Raw genomic sequence first — 16,969 nt, forward strand, 5'->3', positions numbered from 1 at the left:
CAAGACCTGGGTTTGATCCCTAGGTCCCAACATTAGGATACTCAGGGATGTAACATACAGTAACCCTAGATTCTTTTCTCCTCCTGAGTGTATTTGGAGCAGTCATATGTGTGTAGGTGCTAAGTCTGACTCTTTTGCGACCCCATGGACTGTAGCCAACCAGGCTCCTCTGTCTGGGATTTTCCAGGTAGAATACTGGAGTGGGTTGCCATTTCTTCCTCCAGGGGATCTTCCCAACCCAGGGATCGAACCTGTGTCTCCGGCATTGGCAGGCGTATTCTTATCACTGAGCCACCTGGAGCAACCACGGTAATACTATAACAGTTTGAGAAACTAGAGGAAAGTACATCAACATAAGTTGTTTTTAGTCTATCTGAGTTTATCCCTTTCAGTTAACCCATTAACTTCTTAGACCATATCTTAACATTTAAATCATGCCATTCCCTTGCTTAAAAAAAAAACTACTGTTGGCTTTCCCTAAGGCAGGAGTAGATTTAACTACTCAGCTCTTATTTATTATGATCCATGGAAAAATATGAAGAGACAAAACATGTTTTAATCCAGAGGAGAAGAAATGCCAAAAAAACTTAAAATAGAAAAGTTGTGAGATATAACAAGATAGGCCACACACTGCACAGAAGTCTGACACCTCTGAGTAGCTCCCTATCCATCTCACATCTTCTCATCTTCCCTTCTCCCTCTAATCTAAAAGTAGGCATCAGTCAGTCAGTTCAGTCGCTCAGTCGTGTCCGACTCTTTGCGACCCCATGAACCGTAGCACGCCAGGCCTCCCTGGCCATCCCAACTGCTGGAGTCCACCAAAACCCATGTCCATTGAGTCGGTGATGCCATCCAACCATCTTATTCTCTGCTGTCCCCTTCTCCTCCTGCCCTCAATCTTTCCCAGCATCAGGGGCTTTTCAAATGAGCTCTTCGTATCAGGTGGCCAAAGTATTGGATGCAGCCTCAACATCAGTCCCTCCAATGAACACCCAGGACTGATCTCCTTTAGGATGGACTGCTTGGATCTCCTTGCAGTCCAAGGGACTCTCAGGAGTCTTCTCCAACACCACAGTTCAAAAGCAGCAATTCTTCAGCGCTCAGCTTTCTTTATAGTCCAACTCTCACATCCATACATGACCGCAGGAAAAACCATAGCTTTGACTAGATGGACCTCTGTTGACAAAGTGATGTTTCTGCTTTCTAATATGCTGTCTAGGTTGGTCATAACTTTCCTTCCAAGGAGTAAGCGTCTTTTAATTTCATGGCTGCAGTCACCATCTGCAGTGGTTTTGGAGCCCAGAAAAATAAAGTCAGCCAGTATCCACTGTTTCCCCATCTATTTGCCATGAAGTAAAAGTAGGCATAAAAAAGTTTTATTCATTGACAATTTGAGTAAACCTGGTCTGAATTTTTAAAATTAGAACAGCAGTTCTTTTACATTTGTAAAGGCAGCAAGTATATTACTAAACATGATTTTAAAATTTCAGCTGATTTTCCCAACACTAATTGAAATTCTAAAAAAAAGAAAAAAATTCTTCACCCCGCCTACTAAATGGATCACAATCAAACTCCTCAGTGGGGCAATCAATATTATCAACTATCTTCACTTAACTTACAAATTAAATTGTGGTACTATTATTTCCAGGATGAAACTGTTCTAGTCAGATAAGCCTTTTTACCTATTCCTAGATGGCACCCCACTCCAGTACTCTTGCCTGGAAAATCCCATGGACCGAGGAGCCTGGTGGGCTGCAGTCCATGGGGTCGCGAAGAGTCGGACACGACTGAGCGACTTGACTTTAACTTTTCACTTTCATGCATTGGAGAAGGAAATGGCAACCCACTCCAGTGTTCTTGCCTGGAGAATCCCAGGGACGGGGGAGCCTGGTGGGCTTCCGTCTATGGGGCCGCACAGAGTCGGACACGACTGAGGCGACTTAGCAGCAGCAGAGCTGTTATACTCCCTTCTACCACTGAATCTTTGTATTTTTCTTCCACCTAAAATGCCTCTTCTCCATTTCTTGTAAGCCATTTCACTCCCAAACATCTTTCAAGGATCACTCAGACTTGCCTGGCTAACCTCACTCATGATAACTTTCCTAGTTCTCTGTATATCCAATGGCAATCAAGAACATCTTAAAAGCACACAGGGAAAGTTCCTCAGTATTTAAGCTAGATGAATTCTTAGAAAGCAAATATAAGAGGCAGGGAGTGGCGGGGGGGGGGGGTGGGTGGCAAAATATGAGACAAATTGCAGATAATTTCCTTAAAGCACAGGTAAATTCTTTGTTTTTAAAAGTGTTTTTCTTTGAGCAACATCCCCACCTTGTGGATGTCTGAGGATATAGTTAGAACCACTGCTGCTATGCTGTGCTTCCCAAAAGCACAGGCAGAGAACTCACAGGCTACAAATCAATGCCATTCCCTTAGCTAATCAGAAAGCTGTTACAATCTCAGCCGGAATTTTAATGTATTTTCTCTATAACTGGTTACTAGATGAATTTCTCTTTATCATACTGTTAAGTATCTTCAAATTCCATGTAGAGGTTTAATAATATAGTTACTGTCTTCATAAGGCAGTAATGAGAAAGAAACCAGTGAAATAAGACTAAGGTTTAGGAAAGAAGCATAAATGAGATGTTGTTAAAAGCTTTTACCTATCTATAAATTCCACATGGTGTCTCTGAAAAAATGGTCAGTCATAAAAGCCTCAGATTCTCTCTCTTCTATTATTACCTTTTTTGAGCTGTACACAATGTGGCACAATATGCATTTTCGTTCTCGTACCATAGTGACCAGATCTGAAGCACTCAACGTCACACCTGTAATGAGGAAGTAACATTTAGTAACATTTTCTTCCCAGATGTCCTGAGTTTCATCTTAACATAGCCCAAAATACAAGGCCTGCATCTCCCTAACCTCCACCCTGCTCCTACCCCAGTCTACCCATCTTGGTAAATGAAAATTCCAATTATGCAGGACCCTAGGGCAAAAACTTTGGGAGCCATCCTTAACCCCACCCACCTTCTCATCCCATATTCACCCTCATCAGCAAATCCTGCCGGTCCCACCTTGAAGCACATCCAAAATCTAGCCACTCCTCACAGCTCAGCACATTCATCCTCCCATGGCACCGTCTACTGACCTAACTCCCTATTTCTACTCTTGTCTATACTCTCATGAAAGTGAAAGTGAAGTTGCTCAGTCATGTAGCCCACCAAGCTCCTCCGTCCATGGGATTCTCCAGGCAAGAATACTGGAGTGAGTTGCCATTTCCTTCTCCAGGGGATCTTCCCGACCCAGGGATCAAACCCAGGTCTCCCACATTGCAGGCAGACGCTTTAACCTCTGTGCCACCAGGGAAGCCCTCTCTCATGATCCATCCTCAAACCAGGAATCAAAGATTCTCAGAATGGAATTCTTTTAAAATTTAACTTAGATCACTTAGGGCTTCCCTGGTAGCTCAGCTGGTAAAGAAACTGCCTGCAATACAGGAGACCCCAGTTCAGCTCCTGGGTTGGGAAGTTCCCCTGGAGAAAGGACAGGGTACCCACTCCAGTATTCTTGGGCTCCCCCTGGGGGCTCAGATGGTAAAGTATCTGCCTGCTATGCGGGAGACCTGGGTTTCATCCCTGGATTGGGAAGATTCCCTGGAGGACAGCATGGATGACCTGACTCCCTATTTTCACTATCCTCACAATGATCTATTCTCAAATCAGCAACCAAAGATTCTCAGTTCAGTTCAGTCGCTCACTCATGTCTGACTCTTTGTGACCCCATGGATTGCAAAACACCAGGCCTCCCTGTCCATCATCAACTCCCGGAGTTTGCTCAAACTCATGTCCATCGAGTCGGTGATGCCATCCAACCATCTCATCCTCTGTCCTCCCCTTCGCCTCCTGCCTTCAATCCTTCCCAGCATCAGGGGCTTTTCCAATGAGTCAGTTCTTTGCATCATGTGGCCAAAGGATTGGAGTTTCAGCTTCAGCATCAGACCTTCCAATGAACAGTCAGGACTGATTTTCTTTAGGATTAATTGGTTTGATCTTCTTGCAGTCTAAGGGACTCTCAGGAGTTTTCTCCAACACCACAATTCAAAAGCATCAATTCTTCAGTGCTCAGCTTTCTTAATGGTCCAACTCTCACATCCATACATGACTACTGGAAAAACCATAGCTTTGACTAGATGGACCTTTGTCAGCAAAGTAATGTCTCTGCTTTTTAACATACTATCTAGGTTGGTCATAGCTTTTCTTCCAAGGAGCAAGCATCTTTTAATTTCATGGCTGCAGTCACCATCTGCAGTGATTTTGGAGCCCCCCAAAATAAAGTCTATGTTATTTATAAAGAAACTGTTTCCAGTGTTTCCCCATCTATTCGCCACGAAGTTATGTGGAACTCTTTTAAAATTTGAGTCAGGTCATTTAACTCCTCTGCTCAGAATCTTCCAGCAGATGTCCATCTCACTTACAGAAAATACAAAGTCCTTTGTCACGGGATACAAAATCCGTTTCTCTCTCATGCTCTGACTCCATATCCTATCACTCTCCCTATAGTGCTCCATTCAAGTTACACTGCCCTCCTTCCTTCTGTTCCTTGATCACACTAGGGATTTTCCCATCTGTGGCTTTCTATATGTCCTGTTTCCTCTGCTTGGAATAGTCTTCTTCAGATATACTTATGGTTCTCATGGATCACTCCCTCACAGTTGCCTCATCGGGGAGGCCTTCCCTGTCCTCCTATAGAATTGTACTTCCTGCCCCCCATTTCTTCTATCCCCCTAATAACCTTCTTAATTTTTTTACTTTTTAGTAGTTCAGTTGGAGAAGGCAATGGCAACCCACTCCACGACTCTTGCTTGGAAAATCCCACAGATGGAGGAGCCTGGTAGGCTGCAGTCTATGGGGTCGCGAAGAGTCGGCCACGACTGAGTGACTTCACTTTGACTTTTCACTTTCCTGCATTGGAGAAGGAAATGGCAACCCACTCCAGTGTTCTTGCCTGGAGAATCCCAGGAACGGGGGAGCCTGGTGGGCTGCCGTCTATGGTGTCGCACAGAGTCGGACACAACTGAAGTGACTTAGCAGCAGCAGCACCAGCAATAGTACAATGGTAGACAGCTTCCAAAGATGGCCACAACATTATTCCCCACACCATGTTCTCTTTTGCGATGTGACTTTGTCACCACTGCCCATCAAAAGGTAGAGTCCCTCTCTGTGACCTGTTTTGACCAATAAAATACAATGGAAGTGACAATGCAATTTCTGAGGTCAGGCCTTAAAAAATCTGCAGCTTCGGCCTTTGCGCACTGGGAACACTTCCTCTTAGAACCCAGACACATGGAGAGGCCGAAAGGGAAAAAACTGAGGGCACAGCTGAGCACCCAAACAACAACCAGCGCCATTTGACAGTCATATTGGGCTCTCTAGGTCCAGCTGCCAATGAGATATCCCAAGTGAGACCAGTTAAAGAACCAGGCAAATGAGCCCTTTTCAACCCAAAGAATTGTAAGAGTCAATAAAATAACTGTTTCAAGAATTTCACAATAGCTTGTTAAACAGCAAGAAATATCTGAAACAAGCGTCTTTTACTACCTAACATAGTATATATTGTATTTCTCTGTATCCCCAATTATAAATTCCACAAGAACAAAGGCTGTATACTTAATTCACTAGTACAGGTCTAACACTGAAAAGTGTCTGGCATACTGTTGGCATTCTGTAAGTATTTACTGAATTGTTCCAAATAGGATTATCTTGGGTTATTAAATATGAGTCAGAGATAACTGGATAAATACTGAGGTTTGGATTAAGACCAGAAGGGTCTCTACAACCCTTCAGCACTACCATACTTTCTTCCTGCATCTCTGCAAGGATGCCCTACCTGAGAATTTAATTCCACTCCCCATGCAAACTTATTTTTCTCTCCACACATACAATACCAGACTCTATTTAATAGAGTTATTTGCGTCCTCATCTGGGCTTTAAGTTCCTTATGGGACTTAAAACTGTGAGGTAATGAAGTTATGCTGCTGCTGCTAAGTCGGTTTAGACGTGTCTGACTCTGTGCGACCCCATAGATGGCAGCCCACCAGGCTCTGCCATCCCTGGGATTCTCCAGGCAAGAACACTGGAGTGGGTTGCCATTTCCTTCTCCAATGCATGAAAGTGAAAAGTGAAAATGAAGTCACTCAGTCGTGTCCAACTCTTCGAGACCCCATGGACTGCAGCCTACCAGGCTCCTCCGTCCATGGGATTTTCCAGGCAAGAGTACTGGAGTGGGGTGCCACGGCCTTCTCCAAATGAAGTTATAAACTACCCTAATTTAATTTGTAACGCCCTAGACAACATGGTGAAAGAACCAATGAAAAAGAAGGCTAAAAAAATAAGAAAAAGAAGCCTAAAGGTGCTTTACTTCTCTTGACACACATTTCAGTTCAGTCGCTCAGTCGTGTCTGACTCTTCGCGACCCCGTGAATCGCAGCACGCCGGGCCTCCCTGTCCATCACCAACTCCCGGAGTTCACTCAGACTCGAGTCCATCGAGTCAGCAGTTTCCTTCTATTGAAACCCACTCCATACCACTACTGAATGTCTGAAATAATTATACTCAATAACAAAGTATCAAAACAAAAATGTAGGACAAAATTGTGAACATTTGAGAAAGCTGAATGTCAGTTAGCTACTAAAACAAAGAAATATACCATCATGGATAGATATAGTACTATTTATGCCTTCAATATTACTAATTTATCCTAAATCTCAAATTAACACAAACCACTCTAGTGCTAAGTGTCAAAGCATAATTCAGTTCAGTTCAGTTGCTCAATCGTGTCCGACTTTTTGTGACCCCATGAATTGCAGCACGCCAGGCCTCCCTGTCCATCACCATCTCCCGGAGTTCACTCAAATTCACGTCCATTGAGTCGGTAACGCCATCCAGCCATGTCATCCTCTGTCGTCCCCTTCTCCTCCTGCCCCCAATTCCTCCCAGCATCAGAGTCTTTTCCAATGAGTCAACTCTTCACATGAGGTGGCCAAAGTACTGGAGTTTCAGCTTTAGCATCATTCTTTCCAAAGAACACCCATGACTGATCTCTTCAGAATGGACTGGTTGGATCACCTTGCAGTCCAAGGGACTCTCAAGAGTCTTCTCCAACACCACAGTTCAGAAGCATCAATTCTTGGGCGCTCAGCTTTCTTCACAGTCCAATTCTCACATCCATACATGACCGCAGGAAAAACCATAGCCTTGACTAGACGGACCTTTGTTGGCAAAGTAATGCCTCTGCTTTTGAATATGCTATCTAGGTTGGTTATAACTTTTCTTCCAAGGAGTAAGCATCTTTTAATTTCATGGCTGCAGTCACCACCTGCAGTGATTTTGGAGCCAAAAAAAAATAGTCTGACGCTGTTTCCACTGTTTCTCCATCTATTTCCCATGAAGTGATGGGACCACATGCCATGATCTTTGTTTTCTGAATGTTGAGCTTTAAGCCAACTTTTTCACTCTCCTCTTTCATTTTCATCAAGAGGCTTTGAAGTTCCTCTTCACTTTCTGCCATAAGGGTGGTGTCATCTGCATATCTGAGGTTATTGATATTTCTCCCGGAAGTCTTGATTCCAGCTTGTGCTTCTTCCAGCCCAGCGTTTCTCATGATGTACTCTGCATAGAAGTTAAATAAGCAGGGTGACAATATACAGCCTTGACGTACTCCTCTTCCTATTTGGAACCAGTCTGTTGTTCCATGTCCAGTTCTAACTGTTGCTTCCTGACCTGCATATAGGTTTCTCAAGAGCATAATTATTCTTCTAATTCTGTCTTAACATTTACTTTAACTTTAATTAGTATTTACAAGCACTATTTTGTTATTTCGTTCAGTAAGCATTGTTCTAGGAGTTGCATAAACAGTGATAAAGACGATATAGCCAGAAATGTTTTTAATAGTGCTTCAAATTATTATCCATTAAAGCAAAACAGAAACTTGGAAGCAATAAAATCAAGGAAAAAGTGAGATTTTCTGGCACAAGCAGCAGTTCATTTTCCTTTTCAAGAGCTTTATGTTTCTAACTTGCATAGATTGTTTCATTTTTGTAAAAATTTCAACTTTCATAAAGAAGCAAAAAGTGTAAACCGCTAACAATGTATTTAATTATTAAGAAGGACCTTGTATTTAAAAACACTGAGTTGATGTGCTGCTGCTGCTGCTAAGTAGGTTCAGTCGTGTCTGACTCTGTGCAACCCCATAGATGGCAGCCCACCAGGCTCCCCCATCACTGGGATTCTCCAGGCAAGAACACTGGAGTGGGTTGCCATTTCCTTCTCCAATGCAGGAAAGTGAAAAGTCAAAGTGAAGTCACTTAGTCGTGGCCGACTCTTCGCGACCCCATGGACTACAGCCTACCAGGCTCCTCCATCCATGGGATTTTCTAGGCAAGAGTCCTGGAGTGGGCTGCCATTGCCTTCTCCAGAGTTGATATGATTCCAGCTAAAAAGACAAAAGCGTTTTAACTTGCACATCCCTAAACTGGGTAAAAATATACTTTCCATTACAGTTTCTAAAATACTGAAATTAACTCACAGTCTTCCATTTGGGAATCACTGCAGAGAAGGCAATGGTACCCCACTCCAGTACTCTTGCCTGGAGAATCCCAGGGACGGGGGAGCCTGGTAGGCTGCAGTCCATGGGGTCGCGAAGAGTCGGACACAACTGAGCGACTTCACTCTCTCTTTTCACTTTCCTGCATTGGAGAAGGAAATGGCAACCCACTCCAGTGTTCTTGCCTGGAGAATCCCAGGGATGGCGGAGCCTGGTGGGCTGCCATCTATGGGGTCGCACAAAGTCGGACACAACTGAAGCGACTTAGCAGCAGCAGCAGCAGCAGCTCTCTTTCAAGGGCTTAACAAGGATTAGAAGTCAAGGAAACAGAAACCATCCAACTCTGCAATCTCAAAATGCTTGAGAGGTTACATCATATAGGTCAAGTAAGTGTGAATAAACAACTGCTGTCCTCACTTGGACCACCTTATATTTCTGCCATATCACTTAAATATACTTATTATGTAATCTTTCAAATTTTCTCCAATGAATTATGAGAATTACCTGCAAATTTCTTAGTCATAAGTCTAAAAAAAATCCTATAGTAAGTACCTTTTCTCAATATCTTGACTACTATCCTAATACAATTATCATTCCCATAGGCAAAAACAGATTCTTTCCTTTCAGTTTCTCATATTTAGTCAACAAATCCTGACATTTCAATTTTTAAATTTTTGTTATATACTCTTCAATGTGATAAACCTGCGTGAACTTATTTCTATTCTCCCTTCCCCCAACTGCTATACTCACTAACATTTCCTGCCCTAACTCCTGCTCCCAATATATGAACTAGTTTTAAATCCAAGCAGTTCATTAGAATCACCTACATAGCTTATAAATAAAAAGAAATACAGCTGTTAAGGCAGAGCAGAACTATTATTGCATTAGTCTCCAGACATTCCATTCTGCACTTCACCATGCTCTCCCCATCCTTCTACTAGTCACTCAGAAGTGACTTAAACTGGTCAGTACGTGAGCCTTTAAGTAATCACTATCTTCATGTAAGAAACAAATCACCAGTCCAGGTTCGATACAGGATCCTTGGGGTTGGTGCACTGGGATGACCCGGAGGGATGGTATGGGGAGGGAGGTGGTAGGGGAGTTCAGGATGGGGAACACGCGTACACCCGTGGCGGATTCATGTTGAAGTGTGGCAGAACCAATACAATACTGTAAAGTAATTAGCCTCTAATTGAAATAAAAAAAAAAGTGTTGCCTGTATGTAAAAAGTTATTGATTTTTGTATATTGTTCTAATAAAGGCTAGCTACCTTGCTAAACTCTCAAAAAAAAAAAAAAGTAATCACTATCTCATAACACTGTAGTCCATCTTAAACATCAATATCAGATTATTCCTCTAAATATTTATGAAACTCAAGGCTGGAAAACAGCATTTAATGTCAAAGAACTTTATCTGAAATATTTTCACATTATCCCATTTAACTGTTAAAACAACCTGCTACGTAAGTAATAACAGGTTGTTCGATGGTGGGTATGTCTGATCTCCCTGACTTTACCATGAGGAAGGAATCTGACAAGAAAGGTCTGGAAGTATTTTGGGGCACAGGAACCTATAACCACAACTTTCAAAAGCTGTCCTATTTACTAGGTCTGAGTTCTGGCTGGCTCTTGTTTCCCAAGGTAAGTGACTACTACAATTAAGCACAGTAGTACTTAAGATATTTCAACTTTGATATAAAGCCAAATGACAATACTACACTGTAAAATGCTGAAGAACCAAAGTGTAATTACTGGTCTCTTGGGGTAGGGGACTGGTGCTCAGGTTAGAATCCGTTTTATGCATTCCACAGGTAACTTTCTACATCTCCCCCTTAACCCCAAAAGAAAACTAACGGACTTCTGGTGACGAAGACAGAAGAACAGAGAGACAGTGTTCCGTGACAGAACAAGTTTTTGACATTACCCCTAGGTTGGCCAGTTTATGGATCAAAGATGTGACTGGTGCTTCCAAAAAGTCCTTACTTTGTTGAGTAGGACTCCCCAGAAAGTTTCAAGGCTCCTAGCTACAGAAGGCGTTTTACTAAGGTGACAAGAAAGGTCTGGAAGTATTTTGGGGCACAGGAACCTATAACCACAACTTTCAAAAGCTGTCCTATTTACTAGGTCTGAGTTCTGGCTGGCTCTTGTTTCCCAAGGTAAGTGACTGGTGATTTCCTGAATCCAGTATATTTGATGGAACATAAGCTCATAAGCATTTACTTACTAGCATTCTTATATTATCTGCCCTAACACAACACTCAGCAGGAATATATATATACCAACCACTCTTTATTAGAAAACACAGGGTTAAAACAAAAACAGGAAGTTAAGGCTGTGACCCAGGAAAAGTGATTCAAAGTCAAGCATCCAATTAATGAAGTTGTTCAGATTGCCCATCACCAGGCAAGAAAATGGATAGGGCAGACCACAAGCTGATTCTTTATCTTGGAATCAGAACTATGATCAGATTCCAATACTTGTCAATTCTGGAAATTGGAAGCATTATGTCCTAGAGGGAAAAATAACTGAGAAAGAAAACAGGGAAACGTCAACTCTAACAAAGTAATAAAAATGCTATCTAAAGTTACCATCACGTAACAGAGTAGGTCATAAGATAACTTATACAAACACTGTTTTAAAAGTTTAACTGGGTGGCTTGTTGCATTTATTTAATAGTTTTAAAAGTTTTCTTTCCAGCCTACTTGGGCTTCCCAGGTGGTACATTGGTAAAGAATCCACCTGCCAACACAGGCAACGTGGGTTTGACCCCCAGGTGGGGAAGATCCCCTGGAGGAGGAAATGGCAACCCACTCCAGTATTCTTGCCTGGAAAATTCCATGGACACAGGAGGTTGATGGGCTATAGTCCATGGGATTACAAAGAGTTGGACACGACTGAGCGACTAACATTTTAACAGTTTACATTCCTGTATTCATCATTTATATATATCTCAAAGCAACCCCAAAGATCCACATAGCAATTTAAAGTTCTATAACATAAATTATAATCACTGCAAGCTGAAGGAGCCCTGATAATTGTTTACCATTCTTCTCAAAAAGCTTTGTTGTTCTCCATGCATCTTACTGCTAACGGTTCATTCAATAATTTTCATCTACTTTATACAAGTATGGTTATAACAGCAATTCTTTTCATAATTCTTCTTACAAAATCTTTTAAGTTAATGGGTGATGATACCACAATATTGGCGTAATGTGTAATGTAGTAAAGCATTTACTTTAGTAGTTTTAATTGATGCTAATAGCTTTCTAAATGCCTTTGTCTTGTATTTTAAAAAACCATTAAGTCTCTGAAAAGGTCACCATATATTTTAGTATATTTTAAGAAGGCTTCCCTGGTGGCTCAGAGGTTAAAGCGTCTGCCTGCAATGCGGGAGACCAGGGTTGATCCCTGGGTTGGGAAGATCCCTTGGAGAAGGAAATGGCAACCCACTCCAGTATTCTTGCCTGGAGAAACCCATGGACGGAGGAGCCTGGAGGGCTACAGTCCATGGGGTCACAAAGAGTCGGACACGACTGAGTGACTTCACTTTCAAAGTAGTGGTTTAAAGGGTTTCCCAAGTGGTGCTAGTTGTGAAGAATCCACCTGCCAATGTAGGAGATGTAAGAGGTGCAGGATTGATTCCTGGGTTAGGAAGATCCCCTGGAGAAGGGAATGGCTACCCACCCTAGTATTCTTGCCTAGAGAATCCCAGGGACAGAGAAGCCTGATGGGCTCTAGTCCAAAGGATCGCACAGTCGGATACCACTGAAGCGACTTAGCAGGAACGCACAAAGTAGCAGTATCGGCAAAGTAAGTTTGCTAAAAGTTCACATGCATTCTGGAATGAGGCAATGACATATCCAAAATCTCAGCAATATAGTAAAAAATATGTTTAGACAAAATTAGCTCCTGTTCAAAAGTACAGTATTCCAAGAGCTTGAAAAATTTCCCAGGCTCAAACTTAGCTTAAAAGTATCAGCCTAAAAAGAATACCTGTATAATATATCCTCCTCAGTGGTCTGACTGGTTCCAAATAGGAAAAGGAGTACATCACGGCTGTTTATTGTCACCCACCTTATTTAATTTATATGCAGAGTACATCATGAGAAACGCTGGGCTGGAAGAAGCACAAGCTGGAAGATATGCAGATGACACCACCCTTATGGCAGAAAGTGAAGGGGAACTAAAAAGCCTCTTGATGAAAGTGAGGGAGGAGAGTGAAAAAGTTGGCTTAAAGCTCAACATTCAGAAAACAAAGATCATGGCATCTGGTCCCATCACTTCATGGGAAATAGATGGGGAAACAGTGTCAGACTTTAGTTTTTGGGGCTCCAAAATCACTGCAGATGGTGACTGCAGCCATGAAATTAAAAGACACTTACTCCTTGGAAGAAACATTATGACCAACCTAGACAGCATATTCAAAAGCAGAGGCATTACTTTGCCAACAAAGGTCCGTCTAGTCAAGGCTATGGTTTTTCCATTGGTTATGTATGGATGTGAGAGTTGGACTGTGAAGAAAGCTGAGTGCCCAAGAATTGATGCTTTTGAACTGTGGTATTGGAGAAGACTCTTGAGAGTCCCTTGGACTGCAAGGAGATCCAACCAGTCCATTCTGAAGGAGATCAGTTGTGGGTGTTCTTTGGAAGGAATGATACTAAAGCTGAAACTCCAATAGTTTGGCCCCCTCATGAGAAAAGTTGACTCATTGGAAAAGACTCTGATGCTGGGAGGGATTGGGGGCAGGAGGAGAAGGGGACGACAGAGGATGAGATGGCTGGATGGCATCACCAACTCGATGGATGTGAGTTTGAGTGAACTCCGGGAGATGGTGATGGACAGGGAGGCCTGGCGTGCTGCAATTCATGGAGTCGCAAAGAGTCGGACACGACTGAGCAACTGAACTGAACTGAAGTGGTCTCAGCATCAAACTGTTGCCAAAAGCTTGGCCTCTGTACACCAGTGCCAAATCAAACCCTGGAGACAAGAGTTTGGGGTGAACCTGAAAAGGATAGCTTTACTGCTTTGCCAAGCAAAGGCACACCCTGGCATTTGGGTCAACTTGATGAGGGTTTTCATAACAGTGGCTCAAAGGTGGGGTCTCTGACAAGACTAGGGTGTGAATGCCCTTAATCTCATCTCAGGTGGTCTCAGTCTCCTAATCCTGATGAGCTTCTCTGGTCCTTTTAATCTTGCCTCAGGTGGTTTCTTGGCTGCTTCTTCCTTGACTAGCAAGTGTTTGAATCTGCCCTTTAGAACTCTAGGAAGATCACAGAAACTAGTCTTTACTGCAAGAAATGGAGGACAGAAAGGCCTCTGTGCCTGGGAGCCCCACAAGGCCCTGCTAAGTTTCAAAACTACTTGAGAAAAAAAATAAATACTTGAGAGGGAATCCTATACTTTTCCTAATTCCTTATACCCACAGCAAAAGTAATCTCTTTAAAATGCAAACCTGATCATAATAGTCCCTTGATTTTTGTCCCCATATTGTATCTTGGAAAATGTCAAAGGCAGAAATGTTAAAAGAATTTTATAGTGAATATCCTACATCCAGTTTATCGTATATCCATGTTGTTGTTGTTCAGCTACTAGGTCGTGTCCGACTCTTTGCAACCTCATAGACTGGAGCACACCAGGTTTTCCTATCCTTCACTATCTCCCAGAGTTTGTTCAAACTTCACTCCACTGAGTTGGTGATGCCATCCAACCATCTCATCTTCTGTCACCCCCTTCTCCTTTTACCTTCAATCTTTCCCAGCATCAGGGTCTTTTTCAATGAGTTGGCTGTTCATATCAGGTGGCCACAATATTGAAACTTCAGCTTCAGCATCAGTCTTTCCAATGAATACTCAGGACTGATTTCCTTTAGGATTGACTGGTTTGATTTCCTTGCAGTTCAAGGGACTCTCAAGAGTCTTCACCAACACCACACTTCAAAAGCATCAATTCTTTGGCCCTCAGCCTTCTTTATGGTCCAACTCACATCCACACATGACTACTGGAGAAACCATAGCTTTGACTACACAGACCTTTGTCGGGAAAGTAATGTCTCTGCTTTTTAATATGCTGTCTGGCGTCTGTCATAACTTTCCTTCCAAGGAGCAAGCATCTTTTAATTTCATGGCTGCAATCACCATCCACAGTGATTTTGGAGCATCTGAAAATAAAATCTGTCACTGGTGTCCATATATCCACCACACAGATTCTATGGTTACCATTTTACTGCACTTGCTTTATCGGCATCTATCCACCTATCTTTGAACACTTTATCATGAGGTATTATGATGTTAACATTTTTCCTGAACTTTGGGGGTCTATGTTCATAAGACAACTGTTGTTAATTTTCTTTTAAATCTGCAACATCTTTATCGAGTTTCAGCTTCATGAGTGTTTCTCTTTCGTCTATTTTCTGAGAGTTTATAAAAGATTGATGTTATTTCTTCTTTAAATACTTGATAACATTCACCAGTGAAATCACTGTGGGAATCTTATTTTTTTAAAGTAATTCCATTTAATATAAACTAATTCAGATTTTATTTCAACTTGTGACAGTTTTAGCACATTGATACTTTCAAGAAACTGTCCATTTTTAGCTCAAATTTGTTCAAATGAAGTTGTTTGTAATATCCCCTTATTATCCTACAGGATCTGTAGTGATGCCTTTCATTCCTGATACTAGTAATAATCTGTCATCTGCTTTTTAGTATCAGTGTACCAAGGGGTTCATGAATATTGTTGATTTTTTTTCAATGAACCAACTTCTTGCTTTGTAATTCTGTCTATTGGTTGTTTTTCTATTTCATTATTTCTTCTATTGTCTTTATTATCTCCTTCCTTCTATCTACTTTGAGTTTAGCTTCTTGCTTCCTAAGGTAGAACTTTAGCTCCTTCATTACCTTTAAACTTTACTAAAGTAGGTGTTTAAGTTATAAGCTTCCGTCTAAGAACGGCATTACCTCTATCCTACAAAACATTTTTTAGCACTTTTAAATAAACTATTTATTTTAGGATAGCTTTAGATCTACAGAAATACTTTATTTCCATACTTTATTTCCTTTCTTTTCCCCTAGTATCCTTTTTTTTCCTCCAGAATTTCACCGAGTATAACTTTTTTTTTACTGGACTTATACAAGTACTTTAAAGTTTTTCACATAATAACTGGTTAGCTATACATTCTTTCATTCTTTTAATGGTCTTGACATGAGAGATTATAATAGGCATCCTTGTCAACCAGGATACGACATACATTTAATCATCATGTCTCCTTAGGCTCCTGGCTATGACAGTTATCCCACAAATTTAGGTGTTAAATTTCCATCATCTAGTTCAAAATATTCATTGATTTCTCTTATGATTTATTCCTCGATTCACTGATTTAGAAGTTTCACTGAGCTTACAAATATTTGCAGAATTTTGTTTTTTGTTTGACATCTTGATTTCTACATATTTTAACCCCGTTAGGATCAAAGGACATATTTTGTAGTATTTTGACCCTTTTAAATATATTAAGACTTGATGTGCAGGAAGCACCTGGTCTATATCCACCGTTGGGGAAAAAAGTGTATTCTGTAGTTATCAGGTAGAAATCATCTGTAACAATTTTCTGCTTGTTCATAAATGTCTATCAATTGCTGAGAGAAGTGTTAAAATTACTGTGATTGTTGTCTCTTCCTTTAACTGTATCCATTTTTGCCTGTTATATTTTGAAGCTTTGATATTAGATGCATACATACTTATGTCTGTCTTCCTGATGAACTGATCCTTTTATTATTATGAAATAACCCTCTTAATTCTGGCAATACACTTTATCTTGAAATCTACTTTATCTGATATGAAAACAGCCACTCCAGCTTTCTTATATTTACTGTTGGAAAGACCTATCTTTTGGCATTTAGCCAATCTGTCTTTATGCACTGAAATCAGTGTTTATTCCACTGAAGTAAACAAAGTTATTCATATGGGTGGATTAGGACTAACATTATATTTTTAACCTCCTATTTTTTTGTTTGGCTATACCTGTTTCCATCTTCTTATGCATTATTCACTTCAATTTTTCTACTAGCTTTTTAGTAACACTTCTTTGCAATATTTTTTCCCATAGGGTTGCTCTAGGATATAGAGTATATATCCTTTTCATTTTTACCCTGAACCACTTTACATAATATGTAGAAACCTTGTAACAATACATGTTCATTTACCCTTACTTTCCATTCTGTGATCTATGGTATATGTTTTATATCTATAACACATGATGAACTCCACAAGATGATTTTAAGTCATAGATAGTATTAAGATATTAAAAGGAAAAAATAGTTTATATTTATCCAGATTTTTTTTTTTTACCATTTCTGATGCTCTTCATTCCCTGT

The 16,969-nt window shown here is 41.1% G+C and overlaps 1 protein-coding gene across 3 annotated transcripts in view; it reads right to left on the minus strand.

The window, feature by feature from the left end:
- The window catches only part of ZNF106 (zinc finger protein 106), a 57,472-nt gene that overhangs the window by 36,313 nt on the left and 4,190 nt on the right, over nucleotides 1-16,969 (minus strand). The window contains exons 1-2 of one of the 3 annotated variants that reach the window (XM_052646399.1): nucleotides 8,584-8,629; nucleotides 2,740-2,825 (exon numbers count right to left, since the gene is read on the minus strand). In XM_052646399.1, the coding sequence (XP_052502359.1) occupies nucleotides 2,740-2,825; nucleotides 8,584-8,593 (96 nt within the window). In that variant the 5' untranslated portion in view covers nucleotides 8,594-8,629. Of the gene's footprint in view, nucleotides 1-2,739; nucleotides 2,826-8,583; nucleotides 8,630-16,969 lie in introns of those variants that run through there. The other 2 variants (XM_052646400.1, XM_052646401.1) reach the window with 2 other exon arrangements.

This window comes from Budorcas taxicolor, chromosome 10, assembly GCF_023091745.1.
Source record: "Budorcas taxicolor isolate Tak-1 chromosome 10, Takin1.1, whole genome shotgun sequence".
In the NCBI taxonomy this organism is placed as follows: Eukaryota; Metazoa; Chordata; class Mammalia; order Artiodactyla; family Bovidae; genus Budorcas; species Budorcas taxicolor.